General features: G+C 33.8%; 1 protein-coding gene across 2 annotated transcripts; it reads right to left on the bottom strand.

Annotated features, from left to right (window-relative positions):
* Positions 1-638: 638 nt before the first annotated feature.
* On the bottom strand, positions 639-23745 carry LOC102805833 (reticulophagy regulator 3-like). Of its 2 annotated transcripts, XM_085501208.1 has the most exons (8): positions 23488-23745; positions 23260-23366; positions 23101-23125; positions 16406-16532; positions 14805-14889; positions 9728-9862; positions 8586-8810; positions 639-7228 (listed from the first exon to the last, which is right to left on the bottom strand). In XM_085501208.1, the coding sequence occupies exons 1-8, from the start codon at positions 23706-23708 to the stop codon at positions 6618-6620; spliced, it is 1536 nt and encodes a 511-aa protein (XP_085357334.1). In that variant the 5' UTR covers positions 23709-23745; the 3' UTR covers positions 639-6617. The 2 variants fall into 2 exon arrangements, with proteins under 2 accessions (XP_085357334.1, XP_006814095.2); XM_006814032.3 differs by lacking the exon at positions 8586-8810.
* Between the last annotated feature and the right edge of the window lie 2 nt (positions 23746-23747).

The following is a 23747-nucleotide window of genomic DNA, read 5'->3' as shown; positions in this document are numbered from 1 at the left end:
TTTATCTTCATTTTTTTACCGCCCGCCGCATAACAAACCCAAGTTGCATTTACGTGGGAGTATCATGATCAAAGTACCGAAGTCTAGCGCAGATGAGAAACAAGGTTATACATGGAATAAAATTTTATTTCATTTCTTCTCTCCGATCAATGTTCTCACTTACAATTCTTTGAGAATCAAACAAATCTAATGGGGAAAAAAAGAATTAATTTTATTTTTTTTTCGCCCTCGAGTCTTCAAAAAAATTGCCTTATAAAAACTCGAGAAACAAGGAATAAAAAAAGTCTTACTACAATTTTAAAATTCCATGCGCTTCATAGGAATTACCCTGCATGGCATCAAATGCAGTTGACACAATGCAGTGCACATGTCCCTTAGTCATTGCATACAAGACTTAAAGCGGGAGGGTCGTCACCTGCTCATGCGCAGGAATCAAGTCCCAAGCAATGATAACAGGCGCTAAAAATGCAAAGGCTCATGGGTAGACACTTGTTTGTAAACAATGACACACTGGCCATCTGACGCATGCGCAGGTGACGACTCCCTCGCTTTAAGTGTTCGTATAGGCAGCACAAACAATAAACACGTCCCCCCAGATAATTCAGAGTGCAGATAATTCAATAAAGGGTTCTTCAGAATTTGTAATGAAAAGCAACTTTATTAGCTGAAGTAAATTTCATTTTGCTTACAATTGCGAAGACAACACGCATTCACGAAAACCATATAAATTATACAAGCTTTAAATTTCTATAAATACATATCCCTGACATGGTATGCTCTAAGAAGTAAATAATTCTGTAATGCAGAATTTAAATTATATTACAAGTATTGACAAACAGCATTTAAATTGTAAAGTTAACCCTACTTTGTCAGGCCCATCACCATATAACCCTGGGTTGCCATAGTCCTTTCCTGATGCAAAGCCACATAAGTTATTTGGAATGTATCCTACAGTTGTTCTAAAATCCCACGATAAATGTCAAAATGCAGAATTCAGCTCAGGCTGCAAATTTATTTTTTGGGTTATCAGGGTATATTGAATGAGCCATTGAATAACCCCGGTATGTGGTTTATTGTATTTTCACTAGTTAACTGTTAAAAACATTAGCGTATACACAGTTCGTTGAGGGACTGTGGTGTATCTGAATTTGTGAGAGTTTATTGTAAACGTTTTGATTGCCAAAGTTTTGTCATCTTACACAAACAAAATTATTTTTAAAATTGTTACCAAAAAATATGTGAAAATGTTTTGGCATTCAAATTTCCGGCATACTGGAAAGTGTTTAAAAGCAAAAACCAAAATGCATCTTGCTTTAAAATGCAATAATTACACTGGTTTGAATCATACCAACATTATACAATAACTTACAAATTCAGCTTAGTCGAGAATACTATTGCATGTTATTGTGGTAGGATAAAACTACCCTGTCTCACGAAGGTCTAAACCCAGCTCAGGTTAGGAAGTGACAAGTACCGGTACAACCTTTTCTGTGTGCCCTCTAATAATTTTTTAAAAATCCAGAGTAAAATTCAACCCCTCCCCCTCCCCTCGATTTATGATGAGTCAGCTTGTTGACTAATGGGGTGGTCAATCTTCAAGAAAAAAAAACAACTGTCAGGTGATTTGAGGCACAAACAAAAATGCTGTGGGCCCCCTGATTTCCTTTGTTTTTATACTTATTGTTCATAAAATGTGAATCTCATTTTATCAAATTACAAATTCCGTAACTACATGTTTTTCAAGATCACTCAGTCAATGATTTTCTGTTACCTCAATGACACACCTGTGTATTAGCACAAACAGTTCGTCACAGCAAATCTTTGTGTGACAATGGCTTAGAGGGCACACTGGTCAGCAAATGAGTTGAGAATTTGTTCTCTTTCACAGTCTGACTTGTTTAAATACTGTAAAAATACTGTCTTTTTCGTGAGCATGTCTTTTTAGCGAATTTAGCGAGAAAACTGATTCGCTAATTCAAGATGTCGCTAATGACTTTATTATAAATTAAAAATGACCAAGGCTTGGGGACAAGCTAAAATTGCACATCGCTTTTTCAACAACATGTTTTACAGTACATACATTCCAGTGATACCTGAATCCAAATGATGGTAGGTATTATTAACAGCACAAAATGCTTCATAGTAAAATGCAGTAGTGTACACAAACAAGAGTTTGTTGGCAAATTATAATTTTCATACCTTATAAGCTCTATCAGTATTACATGTTCTTGGGTAAATGATAGAGGCACGGTGGTCAAAATAAATTGTATCTTAATTATGAGCTATACAATAATTGCAAGGTTAATACTACATCCTAGCATTTTCTATTTAATAGTTGCAATCCTGATATGAAAACATGCACGCTTTTACGCTATATTAGTGATATCAAACACCACAGGTCATAAAATCAAACTTAATAAAATATTCAATATCTCCAAAAGCAATGTAAAAAATAAATTCTTTAAAATAAACCAGTCATGTAATGACAAATCCAATAACTATTTCACCTAAACATAATATTACACTACACCTTTTAACATGATAGGCAACCACACATTTTTTTACAAAAATGAATAATTAAAAAATCATTGATATTTCAGAGATGAGAAAGGCAGATCTTCAGCAGCATGATATATAAACATTGTACCCAAGTTGACGCCATTTTGAACTGACCCAGAACCATCAGAGAACATATTATTCTCTATGTTCAAAAACCAAGACTATATATAATAATACATTTTAAAAATATTTCTAGCCTTATTTTTATATTTCACATTGATTGATTTGCAGACAAAATAATTTTCTTTTTTCGGTCTGCTTCCCATGATGAAAATAGTGCAATCTAACAAATGGCTTTTTCGTCTCAACAGTACTGGGTAACTATGTTGTAGACTTGCTTTTGTTCTCAAAAACTTAACACAAAATAGGTTTATTCTTTTTTGCAATCACAGTACTGTTTTTTTCACATTTATTTTTGGAAACACATGACCATGAGGTTATATCATTCACAGTTATGTTTAGTGTAAAATATCACAAGCTAATGATTCACAATATATTTCATGTGTGTTCAAACAGTACATGGTGCAAAAATGAATCATGTGGCGGTACCTCTTCTATTGTATTGATATAAGAATTTTGACCAAAAAAAGTTGTTCATAGAGCTGGCTGTGTGTGTGACATCATGGACTGTATTATCCAGTCACATATGTGGACATTACTATCCCATCACACCACATATAACAGCCAGTTATACAAACAAGTTGTATCATATAAAAGTCTTCAACCAATATTGGTAATCAAATAAATAATGTACATAGAAAGAAAATCCTAAGACGCACATGTTGTAGTGCGATGACTGGCGCGTTAAGGTTTGTATAAACACACATGATCAGTAATACTGTAATTTCTCTCAATTGAATAAGAGAAAATCTTTAAAAAAAATGAATATACCTTAAATTGACATTTGTAAACCAAAAATAAAAATACCAACATAATCGATTTTTTAAATTAGTATTCTTTGTCAAAAATGGATGACTATAATGAAAATTTAATTTTTCCAAGTATTTTTCAAAGGTTGAAAAATCTTGATTGGATTATAACACATTAGTCCAGTTTAAGCCAACACTGAAAGCACACCAATCAAAAACTTGTGTTAATTGCTTTGTAAGGGCATTTCTGTAGTAAATATGCGCTGCTAACAAAACAAATATGGTAATTCGCATCTAGGTTGTATTTGCAGAAACTGAATACTGTTACATGACAGGGTAAACACTATGTTAAAGTAAACATGTACTGTGTGAGTTGACACACAGACAACACAAAATCTTGTAGCTACACATCACAGCAGGTCTTGCACCCCATCCCAAAAAAGATTCTTAATAACCAAATCCAAGTACATACTGTTAAATACTTTATTTTAGCTGGAATTAATTTTCACTGAATAGATTTTTTGGGTGTTTTGTATGGAATTTATTTTCACTGATTTTTGACGAGTTGAATGTAAAATATAGGAAAAAAGGTATATTCGCTGGATTTTATTTTCACTGAAATCTTTCAGCAAAAATTCAAAGCGAAAATAAGGTATTCTACAGTATCATAGTTTAATTTCACTCAAATGTGCACAACACTTCAGAACAGTAGCTTCCACACTTAATGACAACTTTTTCATTTTCTGACTGGTTTGTGTCAGTTTGAGTTAAGCCTATCAGTATGGTGGTTGAAACTACAAACAATCACAACAAAATATCTGTAATATTTTTTTTTAAATAATTAAATATACCTGTAGTGATAATTTGTAAAGTCACCAGTCAACACAGAAGCTGCATTAGCATTACCATGTGTCAATGACTGATACTTTTACAAATTGAAATCCACTTAAATGTAAAAAAAAAAAGATTACACTCATTTCATTAACTGTAAATTTTTGTAAATATTTATATTTGTGATGTTCTTTCATACTGCCATTTACTGAAATTTTGAAATGTCATTAATCAAGTTTGCGGTTGTTGTAATTGGTTTGAAGGTTTTCCAACTGTTAAACACATTTTTGGGTATCATAACATGAAATTAGTGAATTAATTTATTATCTAGATTAAATATCCGAGATGCTTAATTGTTTGAGTTGTTGACATCAAGTTACGAAACCATCGAGAAAACACGCTCACGTTAGCAAAACCACGTCCAAATTGTATTTTGATGTTCTGTTTAACGATTTATGTTTACTGTAACTCAAAGCTTGGTTAACTGTTACTAAATTTTAACATTAAAACAAAACAATAAATGTATGTTGCCCGTAACTGTTAATTGGACACCGAGTTAGAATTTGGGTGGTTTCATAAAAGTGGGCGTGGTTTGTAAAATATGGGCGTGGTCATTTTTCTAATCAGATGTTTTTCTAACAATTTAGCATCCCATTAAATCAACAGTATTGGCTGGTAAAAATAGATTTTCTTCAACAAGATATGTTTTCTTTTTTTACACTTTAAAGCAGTAACTCTCACACCCACACCACAAAACTCAATTCCATGGCAGCTTAAGGCAGTAGCTTACAAACTTGTGTGCATTGGTAAAAATCACATGCTAATATATACATCAAAGTTTGCAGTATGCAATCTTTGTAAAAAAGGTTGAAGAAATATGAGACAAAATATGAGATTTAGTTTAGCAACAAATTCATAAAATGCTGTTACATTTTTTGAAGTAAACGAACATGATTGACTAGTAGAAAATAGGAAACACGTTTGTAACATTATTAATATCGTTTAGTTGAAGCTCACTTTGGCGGCCATTTTGAATTGAGTAATGTAAAACAATTGGCAGTAGACACGCACTGACATGGTGTTTAAGTCCAGTGAGGTAGGTGGCACTTTCATTCATAAACATCAATTGAGTTGGCACAAAAAATACCACGTATTTTCCTTACTGGAAGCACAACTTCAACAGCAAGCTAATGAATTGTAAATTTAAATAAATTACCAGGTGCACCTTTTGTGACTGGCACATGTAGTCCAATGAAGAAAATCAGTACTACTGGTACCATACATCACCTACTCATGTTGTTTTTCCTATTTATTTGGTCTATCCATGCAGGTTTTCAGCAGGCAATGTGCGAATGCAACTCAATAATGTTTGCTTTTCTATTAAATTACATTAAATTTAGGTATAGTGCGCTATCACCAAATTAGATTTTAACTAATATTATTGAATTTGAAATGCTAGCCATTATACAGGTAATTAACTTGATAATTTATAATTTTTTTATAATTAGTAGCTATAAATTAGACACCCGGACATTATTTTATTCCAACTTCTGATCAGCGGTTCTAAACGACGATAAAAGATATATATTCATATTCATAATCGTATACCTTTTTGATTGAGAAGATGTACAAATATATCTAAAATTGTAATTGTTACAACTATAAATGACAATCAACATTATTAAATCTATATCAACCAAAGTGTTGCACCACAGGCGCACACACGTTATGTATTTCCCTTGAATTCTAAATCACAAGTTTATGTGTTTCAGATTTAACTTCTTTATAGTATCACTTATATTAAAAACCTTGGAAGTATTTGATGGAGGTTTAATAATATGTACTTTGTTAACCAGACAGGATCTAACTATATTATTATACATAATACACCCTTTCCTATTGGAAGCGCCCTCTAATGGCAAAGTGTTTCTGTGACGTAAATTTGTAAAAATGATATTTGTTGACAACATTGTCTGGTTGTGCAAGTCATTCTGTATTTAGAATACTAAACCTATCAAAAACATTATTTTTAGTGATGGACAACTGCAGATGAAAACAACAGATAATATATAAATATCGTCTTTTGGATATTTATATATATTAAACAAAAAAAAACACTTTGACACTAGTCTAGTTTTAACATTATTTTTTAGAGTCCAATTTTTTTTACACTCGCATGGTTAGAATTCACACAAAAGCAACTAATCCATAAAAATAAAATATATTATTTAACAATTTATTATTAAAGTTCGTAAATTTATGTTCACGTAATTTGAAAATGAAACAAGACGTGAATAGATCTAAGTCGTCAACAACTATTGGAATTCACTCTGATTAAACTATACCAGTGATTTTACTTCATGATTTTCGAAGCCAATCAAAGTAACTTCTACTTGTGCTTGGTTTGGGTTCTGTTTGGTCAAGCTTGTGTTCATCGTAACTTTCAAGTTCGGTCTGATCCATGATTTCAAATCCTGCCAAATCAGCATCAATGTCAGAAGTTGTCTTTGATGTTTCTGTTTTACCACCAGCAGTGGTGTTGAAGAAAGTCTCCCGAGGATGACGTAGAGCTGTATATGTTCCCTGCATGACTGCTGAAACAGTCTGTGAAACAAAGTCAGTTGTCTTTGCACCAAGATTAGACGATGCTGCCGTACTTAATTCAGGATCTTGATTTACTTCTTCAATGTCGGGGAAGTCTAACCCATGGGAAAGGCTCTTTTCAACCTCATGATCAGAATCGTCAAAATGAGAAGAGACAAAATTCATATCACTGGTTGATTCCGCCGGCCGATCATGATGGAGTGATGTCGATTTGGGTTTAAATACAACTTTCTCTTGAGATACACTTATAGATGTTCGGCTATCGAGGTCAAGGTCGTCTTGACTTTCTTGCATGTCCGACTCGTCATGTGGCGGCATTGCAACAAGCCCTGTGGTGAAACTCATCTCATTATCAGTATGGCCATCTGAAAGATATAACCATGCAAGGTAATAATTAGCTAATTAATATTCATTAAAATTAGTCAAAAAAAAAAATTCCTTTGGCTTTCGGCTGACATTAAATACATGGTTACAGGTTGTACCCTTCTTACAGTTAGTTGTACCTTAAAGTTGCCACTTTGGGATTTAAAGAGCGACGGTCGCCGTGCCGCTTCTTGTTTGATATGGGACTCATAGCAACATGTGTAAAAAATTAGGGAGAGGGTTTTCAACCCACCTATTCACCAAGCTCATTACCCACCATAGACTCCGATCAGTCAAAATGACTATTTTGAACTGTAGGCATTAATCTGCGATTCAGCCAATGACAGAGAGAGAAATCTAGGTCAGGGGAAGCCCCATGACCTCATTGATTTTTTTCCATGTCACATAACATGTGACCAAGGTCAAGAGGTCAGCGCCATCTTGCCTTATGTTCACTCTCCTGTTTTCTTCGTGTTCGAGGACTTACAACCAATCGCTATGGAAAGTGGGGTGGTTGGGAGGGACCTGGAGTCTATAGTGGGTAATTGAATGTAGTGAATCGCATTGTTTGTTTACATAAAACTCAAACACACACTGCATGATGACTGTCGCCCTTGCAGCAACTGTCAAATCTGGGATTGTAAATGAGTACCATAAATCTTTCTCACCAAATTGTGATGTAACATTTTCGTACATTTTTATGTATTTTTTCTTTACTTTCTTTGCTAAATTTGGACCAAATGAACATAAATTCTCATTGGGTCCTGATTTTAATCAAATAATGCGAGTTCATTATGTGAAAGGTGACAACTATATACAACTGCCGCACATACCCTTTGAAAACCAATGCAGCACGTTAAGCGAGCAAATTTTCTAGCCGGTTAGCAATGTTCCTTTCAAATGAGCATCCACAATACAATACAATAAAAAACAGATGTTCCACACATATGAAACATGTTCTCTGTATTTATTTTTCCCAATTAAAATTTTATTCTGAAATTTCTATGAACTGTTTCCCCACAGATATGGTGCCAATAAATCCAATGAATTAATCTAAACACATTTTTATTGTCAAGATGATTAAAACCTCCCAAAAGGACAGAAACACACAAATGTCACTGCCCAGAGAACTGGCGGTTCTATGATAAAGATATTAGATATTGGTCACTGTATACAATTACATTTTATCAACGCACTGGTTTATCATGTTCATATACATTCTTAGCATTGGATGCTTGTCTGAAAGCAACATTTCTAACTGATTCACAAATTAGCTCGCTAACACACTGCATAGATGTTTAAACGCTATGTGCTCCGGTAGTGACAGTTGACTTCGTCGTGTGAGAGATATTGACCTACCATCATCAGTATTGGCAAGAGACGGTTGTAGGGATACTCTTCCAAAGTTTACAGCTTCTTCTTCTGACATATCAGATGCTGAATCTGGGTCTGTTACAGCTCTTGCTAAAGCAGCTGTCATTTCAGGATTTGCAGATGGCGTATATTCCTCTAAATCACTTTCACTTTCAGACGATTCTTCTATATTACCACTGCCACTTCTAGCTTTGGAAGAGCTTGACTGACCTGAGTAATACATAGGAAATGTATGCTACAAATGACATTCAGGGTAGATATGCCACCTATTCAATCGAACATATTAAGTTTTTACTATGTAAGATCTCTCAGCACTGATTTTAAATATTTTAAAATAAAACAAAATCTTGGTATTAAAGATAGAATATGTCTATTTGATTCAGTGACAATCAAGTGATTATCAAACTTCCAGGGTTGACACCGTTAGTAGTTTACAATACAAAATGTACCTTGTTTTCCCGAGAATAGCTCGCAAAAATGCAAATTTCAGTCAAATCAAAGTAACTTAAATTTTTATGATTAATATCAATAGGAGCTGTTCTTTGTTAAATGTAAATGTTTTCTGTATCATTATTTCCCTTGATGAGTGAAAAAAATGCAAGCATTCCAAAGGTGCATGCAGCGTACTTGAGGTAATGAAAAAAGATAAACAAAGTAGTACATGTATTGGGTTAAAAGTTTATGAAAATAAACTTGCGATAAATTGTATTTTACCAGTGGCAGTTTTTAATTTGCCTAAAAAAAATTCTTTGAGCTTGTTTACGAGTGAAAGATCACCAACAACCAACCAACAAAAATTAAGGATTACTTGTGAATACTCATGCTATAGAAAACCCAACAAAAATCATCCCACAAAATAATTCGAACTACATAGTGGCTTATTTGCATAACAATATAAAATCAAATTTACATACAGCCCTAATGAGCATAAGAATAACTTCTATAGTTCAGAAGAAGCACATATATAACTTTGATACATTTAAAATCCTGCTCTCTGACTGTTAGGTGTTAGGGTTCGGTAGCCAATCAAACACAACCTTGCAAATAGTTTCACATTGACTCTAATTTTTTTTAAAACTACTCATAGATACATAGCTATTCATTCCATCATAGGATACAGAACTTACGTTTATGGCTGTATCTTTTTCTCCTGTTTCTCATCATACTGTACTCTAACTGCATCCACACAGGTTCCAGCTTATTGTAAATGTGTTGGTTTACATTATGATACTCCACCACTGGCCACAGCAGTAGACTTAACACTAATACAGAAACAGATCAAATATGTAGGTTTAACGCTAGCACAGAGACGGATCAAATATAGACTTAACGCTAGCACAGAGATGGATCAAATGTGTGGACTTAACGCTAGCACAGGGATGAATCAAATATAGACTTAATGCTAGCACGGAAACTGACCTAATATGGACTTATCGCTAGCATAGAAACTGACCTAATATGGACTTAACACTAACACAGAGGCGGATCAAATGTGTAGACTTAACGTTAGCACAGAGACGGATCAAATACGGACTTACGCTAGCACAAAAACAGATCAAGTATAGACTGACACAGAAACTGACCTAATATGGACTTAACGCTAGCACAGAGACGAATCAAATATAGATTTAATGCTAGCACTGCGATGGATCAGATTTAGACTTAACACTAGCACAGAGACAGATCAGATTTAGACTTAACACTAGCACAGAGACAGATCAAAAATAGAATTAACTAGCACAGATAGATCAAATATAGAGGTATAGTAAGATTCTCAGGAAGTAAAATTCACACTATTATTTTCTCTATTATTTACTAGAGCTCATAATTCACACTAATTCAAAAAATCGTGGTTACGTAAAATTTTACCCACATATGTCTGCTAAGTAAATAAATCTTTTATTGAAGATTTAAATGAGTATCGTAAAGCAATTAAAGGAATATCAACATTTTTTTCTTAAAAAATACAGAGTAAATTGTGAGTGGCATAAAAGTCACAGCAATGTTTATTTTTGGGTTTTCACTAGAATACGTTGTTCATTTTTACATTTACTATCGTTTCAGTCATTCTTTGAACGATTATGTTTAACTAAATACTGCTACACTACAGCAAGTTATTATCAACATTGTCGGTAAATGTACAGCAATTGCTTCCAATGTTGTTGAAGTTGTTTTGCTAAAATAAAGTTTGTTTTGATACATTTGCGACGCACCCAGACTTCAAGTCGCCGCTCCACTGTCCAATCACGCACTCGTTGACTGTGACTGTCACATTCACAGTCATCATGTGGTGGAGTAAACAGGGATTCCCGACTCCACCTGCGATTCGCGAAAAGATAGTTGAGCTGTATTTAGAAGGAATATCTTTTGCTGACATAGCGAAAAGGGTTGGTGTGACAAAATCCACTGCATATAATATATGCAAAAAATTCACCTCGACTGGTGATACTGAACATGATACTGGCGGTCCACAGCAATGCCCGAAACTTAATGATAACATGTTACATCGAATTATACAAGAAGACCAAGCCAAGTATTTATTTGAGGGAGATTAAAATAAATTTAATTGCCGAAAATGTGTGTACCATCGATACTGTCCCGTGCTTGTCGACTATTCATTGTGCTATTACTAATATTTGGGGATGAGCCGAAAGAAGTTGACCAGTGTTGCCGCTGAATCAATGGATAAGTGAAATTGTTTCTTTATTTGAATAATTATGACTTCTGCGATTAAATGTCTATAAAATGTAAATAATTTAAAAGATGTTTTAAAATAATTTTGATACTTGACTGTGTGATTTATTAATTATTTAAAATACATACAAATATAAATATTTAGTATTCATAACAAAGTGGGTTGTCAATTTAACTACAGTTTTAGTTATAATCCATTTATGATAAGGCTCTGAAATTTTCTTTGAATAATTAGTACCGTAAAATCTGTATTAGAAGCTGCATCCCTAATAGAAGTCGCACCCATTCTTTTTGAATAATTGAGAATCTAAAATTCACCATTTCTCATATGTGTAGATGCTCTAATAGAAGCCGCATCCCCTCTGTTGCATTGTACCATTTTAATAGAAGCCGCAGCTTCTAATACAGATTTTACAGTATTATGCTATGGATTCTATAAGGTATAAAAAGTTCATTTTGATTAACATGTACCAAAAAACTTCATTATCAACATGAGCACAGAGACATTTCACTTACGGTAAGTGGAAGGCATATGAATTCCAAAATTTATAAACACAATGACAGCCAAAATTTGAAGATTCAATTCATGGCTTATAAGAGGACAACATTTCGCACAAATCACTATGACTCTCTCATCACTTTTGAAAGCCTCGACAGATGAATGAGAAAAAATGACGCCAGTGTTTTCCTATTCACTCAAGTTACAATGAACATTGTGCTCTTGAATAGGCATCAATGACCTGGAAAACCTAAATTGGACTGTTATTTAGGTGCCAGGAAAGATTGAAATGACGCATGAGTATTTATGGTACATAATATACATTTACTAGTGTTGATTCTAATATTCATTACAAGTGGCCACGATTGCGGAGATTATCTTAGTAAGTAGTTTATTTAACTGCTCCACAATATTTTGGCTCAACATTTTAAAAATTGTTATGTATATTATATAATTATATTGTTGACCAAATTTTCCGCTGCTTGCAAGTCTTGATTATTTTTTTGAAAAAAATATGAAAAGGCGAAATAGCAATTTTGGCCTTCAAACAGTTGAGTCTACACAGAATCCGGCTCCCCTGAATATAAAACTGATCAATGATATAAATACTGTGATAATATTTTCAATCCGTTTTAATATTTGGCCTCCGCTTAATAAAACTAGTTATCAAAGGCAATTGGACTATTATAAGGGAAGAGTAGGAAATCAAACGGGCGGTGCACCGCGGTCATTACCGCGGTGTACCGCAGAACGCCGGGGAGAGCCGCGGACTGCTTATAATTAGGGGTCTCTACCGCTGTACCGGTCTCTACCGCGGTCCTCGGTAATGTGTGAAATACGTACTTAACAGTTTCTTTGTGATTCCACGAGTCATTGTTTTAAAATCCGATGCTGTAAATGAATACGATATGTGCGCTTGTTTAGTATTTAGTACACGTATTTAGCGTAACACTGGAATAAAGTTTACAATTGAAAAGAGGACGATTTACAAAGTTTCAGCGTATCCAAGCCGTATCCTGGTTCTTGATTGAGTTGGCAGTATCATGTTCACCATTTGTGTCACACTCCAGAAAAAATGGCTAGCAAACGAGAAACGGGCAAACTAATCAAAACAGGTCAGGCTGTCTGCATTGCACTGACAATGACATGATTATTTATTTTCTGTTTCGTTTCACAAATCTTGCCTTGCGCATGTATTCTTGGTTGACAGAATCTTTTTTAAACAAAAGACGTTATTTTTCTGTTACATGTTCGTGTTCCATGGTACTCGTGAGTGTGAAAGGCATTTTGAATGAATAATTATTGAGTTTAAGATATCGTACGATAACGCTAGCTGGCTTGATTAGAATTTCATTGCGTGTGAACCGCTGAGGTCATTGCCCGTTACTGTGCCAACCGCACGTAGTTCAAAAGCACCTGACGTTGTTTTGTTTTTTTTCACTGGAAATGTAAGCGATCGAATACTCTGCGTTCCAAGTACGCTGCCCCGAGTTTGAAATTACAGTAAATTGTAACGCGTGGATTTTATTTACATGAAATTTAGTTTATTTCAAAATGATATAGATGTCAAACCATAATTATTATTTGAAATGTTGTTTCTTGACTTGACTTTTCTGGCTTTAATGTTTTGTGTGTGCGTGTTTGTTTACAATATCATTATCAACAACAGTTATTCAGTGGCCCCGTCTCTGAGGCAGTAAGTAGTGGTTTCGACTAAGTCGCGTAGTTCGATGGCTCCGGACGATTGTATTGTGTTTTGCCGTCAGTTTTAAAGTAGACAAACTAAGTCTGGTATTATCGCGTATTTAATTGCCCGCTCAATCAGTTGGAGGTGACAACTTAACACCTACAGACCGTCAATTACTGAAATAGAAAGGGTGATAGCAGCCTGACTCGAGGGGTCGACAGGGGTATAAAAAATAAGTTTGCGTAATTATTGCAAAGGCAACGCATTATCAAGTCGGCAAAGTTGAAATATTCACAGCCAGTACGTAAGCAATGGAAAATAAGTTTGCGTAATTATTACGAAGGCAACGCATTATCACGTCGGCAATGGTGAAATATTCACAGCCAGTACGGTAACAATTTTTACGTAGGCAATGCAGAGCCAGTAAAAATTTGCGTAATGGGATGTGTATAATAAAAAGGTCAACGCGCGGAGCGCGAATGGTCACCAAGGTAACAACCCACTTGTTCAGCGCGTGACTTGGGGTTAAACTTGGGCCAAGGTTTATTAGATTTAGTCAGTTTCGCCAAGAAGTGCGCTATTTTTTTCGCTGATCACCCAGTTGTTGTAGTATATATTGTAGCACCAAGTGTGTGACACTCCCTCTTCGACTTCGGCTTGCTTTTCCTACTTAGTGCATGGTCTCGAGGTAACGTAAACTGTGGCCTCTCATCGAGTGTTTTACACTCGGAATTTATACTTCGCCCGATTATATTGGTATACGCGAAACATTAATCTTTTAAAATAAATCCTGAGACTATACATGATGTAAATTCAAAATAATGTGATAATATTTTACATTATGTGGGGTCTACATTATTCTGGGTTGCTTTGCGATGTTATACCAAGACTCGTGAAAATAAAATAGTGTTCTTCTGCGAACTAATATAGACGATTTTTCCAATCTTCTGGTACCACTCGATTTTATTATTTGAACTTGGCGGCAAGTAACCTTTAGTTTCCCAGTCTATTGTGTCCATTCATAGTCTTAACAATAGGGTGTAAATTGCCATGCGAGCCTACCGCACACGACCGCGGTAAACCGGGGTCATGGAATCTATGCATAAATTTGCATAAAATGCGGTCGACCGGCGAGCACCCACCACCACCGCGGTAATGACCGTGGTAAACCGCGAGTTTGATTTCCTACTCTTCCCTAACACAAATTGTTATCTCTGAATGGGTATACGAGATAATGTCTAAAATTTAGTTTGATTGCAATGCACAAGTGTTTCTAAAACTTATATTTTCAAATAAAACTTGATGACTATTGTGAAATACTCACTTATAATATATGACAGCATAACACCTGGGATGTAGTGACCAACAAATGCCAGTACAGAACACACACAACACACCCACATACAAAACTGTAATGAAGAAAGCGAGAGCAATTATTAAATATTCATGAGAATGATTGCGCAATGAATGACAACGGACCCTTAATCAAAGAAAGCTTAGAAAGAACTCTTGTGTGCTGAGAGTATTGGAGACACAGTAAAAAATAATTCGAAATTACTTGTACTTGAGATATTGATGGAAAAGCTGAAAACTAATTATAGTTAATTAGTTACAAATTTTAGTGTAAAACTAATAAGGTCTGCATAATGTAACAGACCAAGTTTCATTGAAATGTGACCAGAATAAAAAAATTATGAACAGATTTTAACCCAAAACTAATCAGATTTGTACATTGTCCTAGTGCATCTTTGTATCAAGTTACATTAATTAGTACTTTTGATATCAGTGTGAAAGCTTAAAATTGATTAATTATGCAAATTAGGTAATTAATGTGTACAGATTTTAACACAAAATTAATCATGTCTGTCTACTGTCCTAGAGCATCTGTGTACAAAGTTTAATTGAAATGTGACGATAGTACTTGAGATATCAGTGGAAGAGCAGAAATTAACTAATTATGCAAATTGGGTGATTAATATGCATAAATATATACCGAAAAACTAATTGGTGCTCTGCATAATTTAGATTCATTGAAATGTGATGATTAGTACTCAAGATATCAGTGGAAGAGCTGGAAAATAATTAATTATGCAAATTAGATAATTAATATGCACAATTATTCACCACAAATTTAATCAGATCTCTGCATGGTCCTAGTGAATCCATGTACCAAGTTTCATTGAAATATGATGATTAGTACTTGGGATATGTGTATCAGTGGAAAGACCAAAAATTAACTAATTATGCAAATTAGGTGATTAATATGCACAAATAGTTATCCCAAAACAATCGATCTCTGCATAGTCCTTGAGTATCTATGTACCAAGTTTCATTAAAATTTCACTACATGAAATATCAAAAGCTGAAAATTAATTAATTATGCAAATGAGGTAAATAAAATGTACTGATATTACCCTAAAAATTATCAGGTCTGTGGAGTGTCCTATGACATCTAGATACCAAGTTTCATTGAACTGTGATGAGTAGTACTTGAGATATCAGTGGAAAAACCAAAAAATTATAAATCATTATGCAAATTAAGTCATTAATATGCATGTTTTTTTACCCGAAACTAATCAAATCTGCGCATAAGTTTAGAGCACCTATGTACCAAGTTTCATCAAAATCCAATGAGTGGTTCTTTAGATATAAGTGGAACAGTCATGGAATAGCTAAAAATGTGCTAATTATCATGCAAATTAGGTAATTAATATGCATGGATTTCTACCAAAACTTAATCAAAAATGCGCATTGGCCCAAGGCATCTATGCACCAAGTTTCATCAAAAACCGATGTATAACTCTTGAGATATCAGTGGAACAGATGGACACACACACACACATACACACACACACGCATACAGACACACTAACTGCAAAGACTTCCATTGTGTGCTTCGCACACGGGAGTCAAAAACTCATCTACCTTGCCAGGTTGGTCCTTTCTCATCTGCCAAACTGATGAACAGAATGTAGTAAAGAAAACCCATGTCTCTGCCAAATGATGACATAATTCAGGCACGCTCAAAAGCCTAGGATGTAAAGGTGTCCATCTGTGAGAAAAATATACAAATGTTAGACGATCAGAGTCCTCAAAATAAGTTTGTCAATGACAATGTGTTCAGAAGCATCATTGTTAGAACTGTTTTTAAGTCAGGCTAGATGACACATTTTCACAAACAGTGCCACATAGAGTCAAAACTAAATCAAGTACTAGTAGTAGTTCTCCCAATATAAATGTAATGAAATTATTTTTATTAACATCATATAATATGTTGTTTCATGGTAATGTATTAAGTTTATTGCTGGACAATACATTGTCATAAGTAAGTTATTTCCTGGCATTGTTATGGCCACTACAGGGTTATATAGGCTATACACACAGATTATTCAGTCAGCAATTAAAGTCGGCCAAGTGTTGTTTACAAGAAGCTGACCACAAGTGTGGTTATAAGGTGCGATTAACAACTTATACTATGACAATCCCACAAAAACACAAAATAATGCCAAATGGCATTATTTTATGCTTTGCTTACAAAATACAGATACAAATCAAAGAAACCTTTGAAAGAACTCCCATGTGCATATTGAGAGTATTGGAGACATATTGGAGATGTACAACATTGAAATTCATAATACTTACAGAAAATACATTTGATTTTACATCTGTGGTTTAAAGTCTAATTAATTCCAGAGCACTTCCACCACAAGTTAAATTTAAATCAGATTTTTCGAAATACCAGAAATTGGCTAATAATAATTAGATAATCAATATGCCTGTTTAAAACTTAATTACTTCTGTGAATTACCCAAGAGCATCTATAAACCAAATTTCAATAAAATGTGATGATTATTGTGCAAATTCTGCAATAAGTATCTTTTATTGGTATTGTAATGTGATTAGTACTTGTCAAGTTGAGATGATGGAAAAGCCGAAAATTGACTAATAATTATTCAGATTAGGTAATTAATATGCATGGATTTTTATGCAAAACTAATCAGGTCTGTGCATTATCTACATAGGATTCGAACAGACAGACAGACACACAGACACACACACACACACACAGACAGAGAGACTCCCATTGTGTGCTTCGCTCAAGAGAGTAAAAAATAAGGTCATCAACTACTTTTTGTATAAAAAATGTGTCAATCACCGATGAAAATTTCTATGGTAAAAATATTTCGGCATATCTCAAAATTTTGTTCAGACACATATGAAAAAATCATATGTAGAAAATTTGTGCTTATAGTTGTTAAACACTATTTATTTTTTATGAAATAATACCTTACCATGAATATCTAGGGAAATAGTTCCAAAAATATCCATTTTTTGCATGTTTTCACACAGTTTTTCTCGAAGAAACTATTTCATACTGGATAAGACATGCTCCGCTGTCCTATAAGAACACTGTGGTAGCCAAGTTGAGCATCGTACAGCCATAAGACTTCTTCTTGGAAACCGCCAGCTCAATTTATACCAAGTATCAAAGCAATTGAGCTGGTAGTTTTCAAAAAGAAGTTGAAAATAGCATTTTTTTTAACAAAAATGACAACAATATTTGTCAAAAATATAGAATTGAAGATATTGGCAGAAAATGAACAAATCTGACAGAGGTTCACCCAAAGTACCTACATACCAAGTACCAAAACAACTGAGCTGGTAGTTTTCAAGAAGAAGTTGAAAATGCAATTGTTAATGGACAATCACCTATATGAACAGCTCCGCTCTGCCATCTACTACGATGACAGTGGAGCTAAAAAAGCCCAAAAGTTAATGAATTGTGTCTAAATCAACAGTTATGTGACATTTTGAAACTTAAAAAGGTGATTATTTTCATGTTTTTATTTAATAGGTTGAATGCCCGCAACAACTTTAAATACCTTATGCCTAGATTCAAATGAACTTTAGTAGAATCTATTTTTAGAGGTCAAGTTACCTGTATACTTATTCAGGTCAAGGACAAGTGCAATCAATACTCCCCACATCCCATTAAACTGATAGTGGTTTAACATACTTACAATGACTAACGGGTAATAATTAAATCATGTAATTTCATGCTTTTAAATGACTTCAATTACTTAGTATAAAGGAAGACTTTCTTCTTTCTTCTTTTATGATCAATGCTTAACGACTAAAAGTTATGGATCCAATACAAATGCTTCCACAATCTTTTTATTACTGCTTTCTATAAAGAATCTTATTTATGACTTTCACTGCCTAAAATTCACAATGTAACCAAAATGAGCTTTTTTAGGTTAAAATGTGATTGAAATTAATTATTATCACGGTTACAAGTAACCGTGTTATTATTAAATACAGCCTTAGAACAATACTAAATAATAAATACACTCGATTGAATTACTCCATAGAGCACTTTTTTAATACTCAACTATAATTACTTTATATTAATTATATTATTAACCTCACACTTTCAACTGGTCTAGCTAATTGTTTGGGGGTAATTGTTGTTTAATCAATTTTTTATTATAGCTTTAATACTGCATGTTTCACAGTTGTCCATATTTAGAACCTAACACGAATGGTTTAAAAGCTGAATGTATAGCAACCAACGTCAGGATGACATCAGCACAGTATTGACCTACCTATTTCAAAAGATTTAATCAGAAAGATTACCTAAAAAGCAATTACAGAGTGGTACACTTAAGGTTTCTGTTTCTCTCGCATTCAATATCCATCATCAACTATAAAGACTTTCAAGTTGTTTGTCAGTGTATTGTGATGAATCCATTCAGATGAAATGTCTGCACCCAGTGCACCAAAAATGTAACCAAATCTTGATGTTTTTTTCAGTTGAAATTTTAGTTATCACATTTGTGGGAATTTTCCAAAATTTTGCTTAATTACTTATTCCATGGCTATTTGAAAGTCTGAAGAAAAAAAACTATGAACTTCAATTCTATGTATTCTGACCTATTTTCAATTCAAAATGGCCACTAAAATAATCATTTTTTAAGGGTTTCGGTTACTCCACTTATTTATTTGACCTTTATCAATTATTTCACATTTTTCAAGAGTATACTTTTACATAAATATTTCAGTGGATTCACCCTTAAGACATTTGCCACTGAACATTGTTAAATTCTGTAACCATGAATTCAATCACTTAAAGTGGTGGTCGTTTTATTTATTTTCCCATAATCCAATGTGCTCTTCAAATGAAAATCACAAGTATGAGGGTTGACCTGGACCAGTGACTCCTTTGATACCTTCCAACCACATAAAAATGACCTAAATAAAGCTCGGAAAAGTCTCAGTTTGTACTCGTTGATCTGCGCAACAGTCAAAGACGACATCTTTGTTTATACGAGACCCATATATCTCACACATGTGTGGCGCGACGACTACCACCCTTCAATTATTCTGAAAAATCAAGTGATTTTTAACAGTCATCTTTTATAAATACTGTATCTCCGACAGAAGCACATGTAAGCCAAAAATACTGTTTGTGCTATATATTATAAAAGTACACCAAATTTGTATTGAACCATAATGCTAACTTCATTTTTAACAAGCAATTTAACATGTAAACACATGCGCCTCTAATAGAGGAAACATAATATTTATATAAAATTCAACAAAAATGAGCGAAAATAACTAAATTTATACAAAATGTAGAATACTTCCACAGTCTAACAGGCTATTACTGGTACTTTTCATATCTGTAATATTTGTTAAATTACCAATTTGAAGTAAAAATTGTTTTTAATCATTTAACATGATTCATTATATATTAAGTATTTACAGACTTCACATATCAGATAACATTATTGAAGCATAGCCATGTTATTAATATCAGTTCCGGATTCCTTGATAAAGGTATTTTGTCTGGTATGTCAGCCATCTCAATTAGCATAAAACAGTAGCAGTTTATTTGGATTATAAATATATTTAGAAAAAGATTAATATATTTGATTAAAATAGATCCACAGAATTCCACATAAAAAATCAGGCCCGATTCAAGTTTTGCATCTACTAGGAATGTTACTGAGCATATATGCAATGCATTATGGGAGAGAAATTCAAATTTTGCATTCATTAAGCATGTTAACATAACAAAGCAGAGTGATAGTCGTATTTCGGCTACACCAATTCTGGGCTAATATTTAAGCTAATCTCACATGTTTGCATATCGGCTAGACCCAGTTGCATTCATGCACAGGAGGAAACAGTTGTTAGCAAGGGCTATGGAACGCCCAAACTTGTTAAGAATACTGAGTATACAAATCTTCAGTCCTTTTAACTATGATTACTCAGTACAGTAACTGGGAAGATATACATTTTAGTTCTATGGTTATAAAAAGATGTGAACGTTGAATACAATGGCGTTTTGGGCACTTAGCCCGAACTACATGCGTAAGCGTTTGCGCACACTTTGTTAGTTCATGCTAAAAGAACAGGAATGGGTCTGAAAAATAGCTCTGATTTAATTTTACTTAGGGTTTCTCTGCCCGTACTAGGCATTCGTGCACGTTTTTTTTGCATGGGCTAACATCTTTAACCTCTTAGCCCATGCTAAGGAGCTGCATGCGAAAAAACTAATGTGTACTACATAATTTCAAGGTCAACGATATTGGGTACTGGTATAGAAGGTGATTTCAAGTTATTGTTTTACCCTAAGCTATACCTAAATGACATTAAATCAAAACAAACAGCATGACATTTTCATTTATAACCATCTAAAAATATATGGCCCATTAAACCATACTACATGCATCCTAACAAAAGAACAAAGAGTTCCCTAACCATTCTTCTAGTAACCGTGAATAAACTTAGAAATTCTTGAAATTGATTTAATAAATTTACCAGCTTCATATAAAGCTCCCCTTTCTGTAAGTATTTTGAGTGGTTGATAGCATGATGTGTTGTACACTATGAAATACAGACGCGTAATATTTACACTCTAATGTACATCATCCTCAGGTCTAAAAAAAATTCTGATATATAAAATCTGTTTTGTTCAAGTCACAGGTATTTGAGGAATCAGATATACTTTTATTAAAATAAAAAGTCTTGTGCCATTCAGCAAGGTAAATATCAATACCAGTTAGCACTCGGAAGCTGCAATTTTTTGAGAATATGCCATATTTTTCCATAATTTCTTTGTTACTGTAAATGCATTCATTATTTGCTGGTTTTTAATTTTGCTATTTTTGACGATAAGTACAATTTTTTATTAAAATAAAATTCATATGAAAAATATACTATTGTAGAATAACGATAGAACTCATTGTTTCCCTGCCAAGTCCGTGACCATAAAATCCAGTAAAAAAAGATGCAAGTAATGAAATTAAAATGCCAGTAAAAATAAGTGGTTTTACAGTAATTTTGGATTAAATGGACTGTTATTATTTGTTTTTCTACCAGCACTATATAACTACATGACATGTGATAATTTTGCATAATGATTAATAACGCCTTAATCAAACCACATCTGGCAGCTGAGAAAACTGTGTCAGATTCTCAACATGTTCCTATACATTCACATAGTTTGGAAACAGACATATTCAAATTTGTTACGAATTTTGTAATAGAAATAACAAAATCTATGACACTTTCAAAGAACATAACATTATGCAAATGTAAAAAGCGCTAATAATTATTGAGCATTGAATACGAAATAAATAGTTTTTCTATGTGCAAATTGTGGCCAAAGCAACCACAACTTGGCCACTGAAATTAGGAAGTTATGTGAAACCAAAGAATCCAATAGAAAGACAGAATATGTAAGCAATGTCCACTGAGGGAAGTGGTATGTCTCAAATGTCAGCAGATAGCAACATTTAATTACATCATATATCAAGGGGTCAATGAAATAAAAATAAAACATCATTCATATACTTAAAAATAATGTTAAAACTGGATTCTGCATTACGTAGGTTGCAATGATATTCCATCAATAGATAGAAACCAATTGTTTTATTTTGAATTGAGAAATTTGTGAAAATCTGGAGAATTGGTTTGTTGTAACAATAATACTACATTGTATTTAAGTTTACTGTGACCTGATATTTACACTTGCAACATTCATTGATAGAAACAAAATATGACTCAGTGTATGTAAAATTTTCAAGTTAATTTCAAAACATTTTTATTTTGGACTTCTAAGTAGTTAAAAAACGAATTTAGTTAGCAAACATATGCTAATATTCTATGTCAAGTGCCAAGAAGAATAAAGTCACTGAGGTGGCTTCCCAAAATAGAAGATGACCAACTGTAGTGTAGTACAATGTGTTATAAGATGGTTGGAATAGAATATAGGCAAACAAGATTTGTTGCTGTGCCATTGGTCAGCTGTTGTCCTATATGCACACATCAGCAGTTTTTGTGGGTGTCAACTGTTGACCTAGTTTTCACGTTTGTTTACATTTATCAAGTTAAACAATAACAGCTTGGAGAACAATTAAAATGTTCATTATCATTGGGTACGTTAAAAAAAAAACAGTTAATCGGTAACGTACTCAATGTAGTCAGGTGAGTTATTTTAAACTGCAACGCACTTCAATTTAAAATTTGGCATGAAATCAAGAACATATCACGTGGTTTTGTATGACAACAAACATGAACCAACTCAGGCGCCGGTCAAATTTTTAACTTACCCTTCTTCTTTTTCGTGTTTTTCAACTGAAACAAGAAATAAAATCAACTCAACACAGCTTCACGGTGATTAATTTTAAAATTAAAGCATCAATTAATTATCGAAAACAGTTATAAAGCGGAGTTTCGAGTAGCGGTTGGAAGGTCGAATCAGACTTTACCTGTTATTTCGGGCCACACTCGATTTTTCCAGGTCTCAATACAAATAACAACAATTCCTGTCACCGCTAGCATGAACACCACGCGATAATTTGTTGTTGTAACCAACCTATATAATTAGAGAGGGTCGTATATTTAATGAATATTTCTCATTTAGCACGGCATTTGTCTTTAAATACACGCAGCGCCCTAATTACAGACGAGTGAAGTGTTAATTCCATGGTTCTTACCAGAATACACCGTTGACACACAGTAACATGATGACACTGTGTCCCGGCTTTTCCCATACAAGAACTCCCTGCATATACATTATTACCGGTTCAAATGGACTCAAAACTTTCTTCAACTTCTCTTCTTTAGCTTTTATATGTCGAAGAACTTCTGGGTCCATTTGATCGGACGCGGGGTGTCGAAAATCCGACAGAGTCGCGCAGTGACGATCCTCGGCCATTTTATTTTAGAACCTGTTTATGTTTTGCAATGACGTCTT

This window comes from Saccoglossus kowalevskii, chromosome 7 (assembly GCF_978046115.1).
Source record: "Saccoglossus kowalevskii chromosome 7, keSacKowa6.1, whole genome shotgun sequence".
NCBI classification, from domain to species: domain Eukaryota; kingdom Metazoa; phylum Hemichordata; class Enteropneusta; family Harrimaniidae; genus Saccoglossus; species Saccoglossus kowalevskii.
The sequence above is the reverse complement of the archived record's forward strand: the minus strand, read 5'-3'. Positions and strand labels throughout refer to the sequence as shown.

Coding starts and splice junctions, on each gene's coding strand:
- LOC102805833 (XM_085501208.1), bottom strand. CDS start 23,708: ATGGCCGAGGATCGTCACTGCGCGACTCTGTCGGATTTTCGACACCCC. Junction 16,533..23,100: donor AAACACGAAAAAGAAGAAGG/GTAAGTTAAAAA, acceptor TTTTTCTCACAG/ATGGACACCTTTACATCCTA. Junction 8,811..9,727: donor AAAAAGATACAGCCATAAAC/GTAAGTTCTGTA, acceptor TGTATTACTCAG/GTCAGTCAAGCTCTTCCAAA.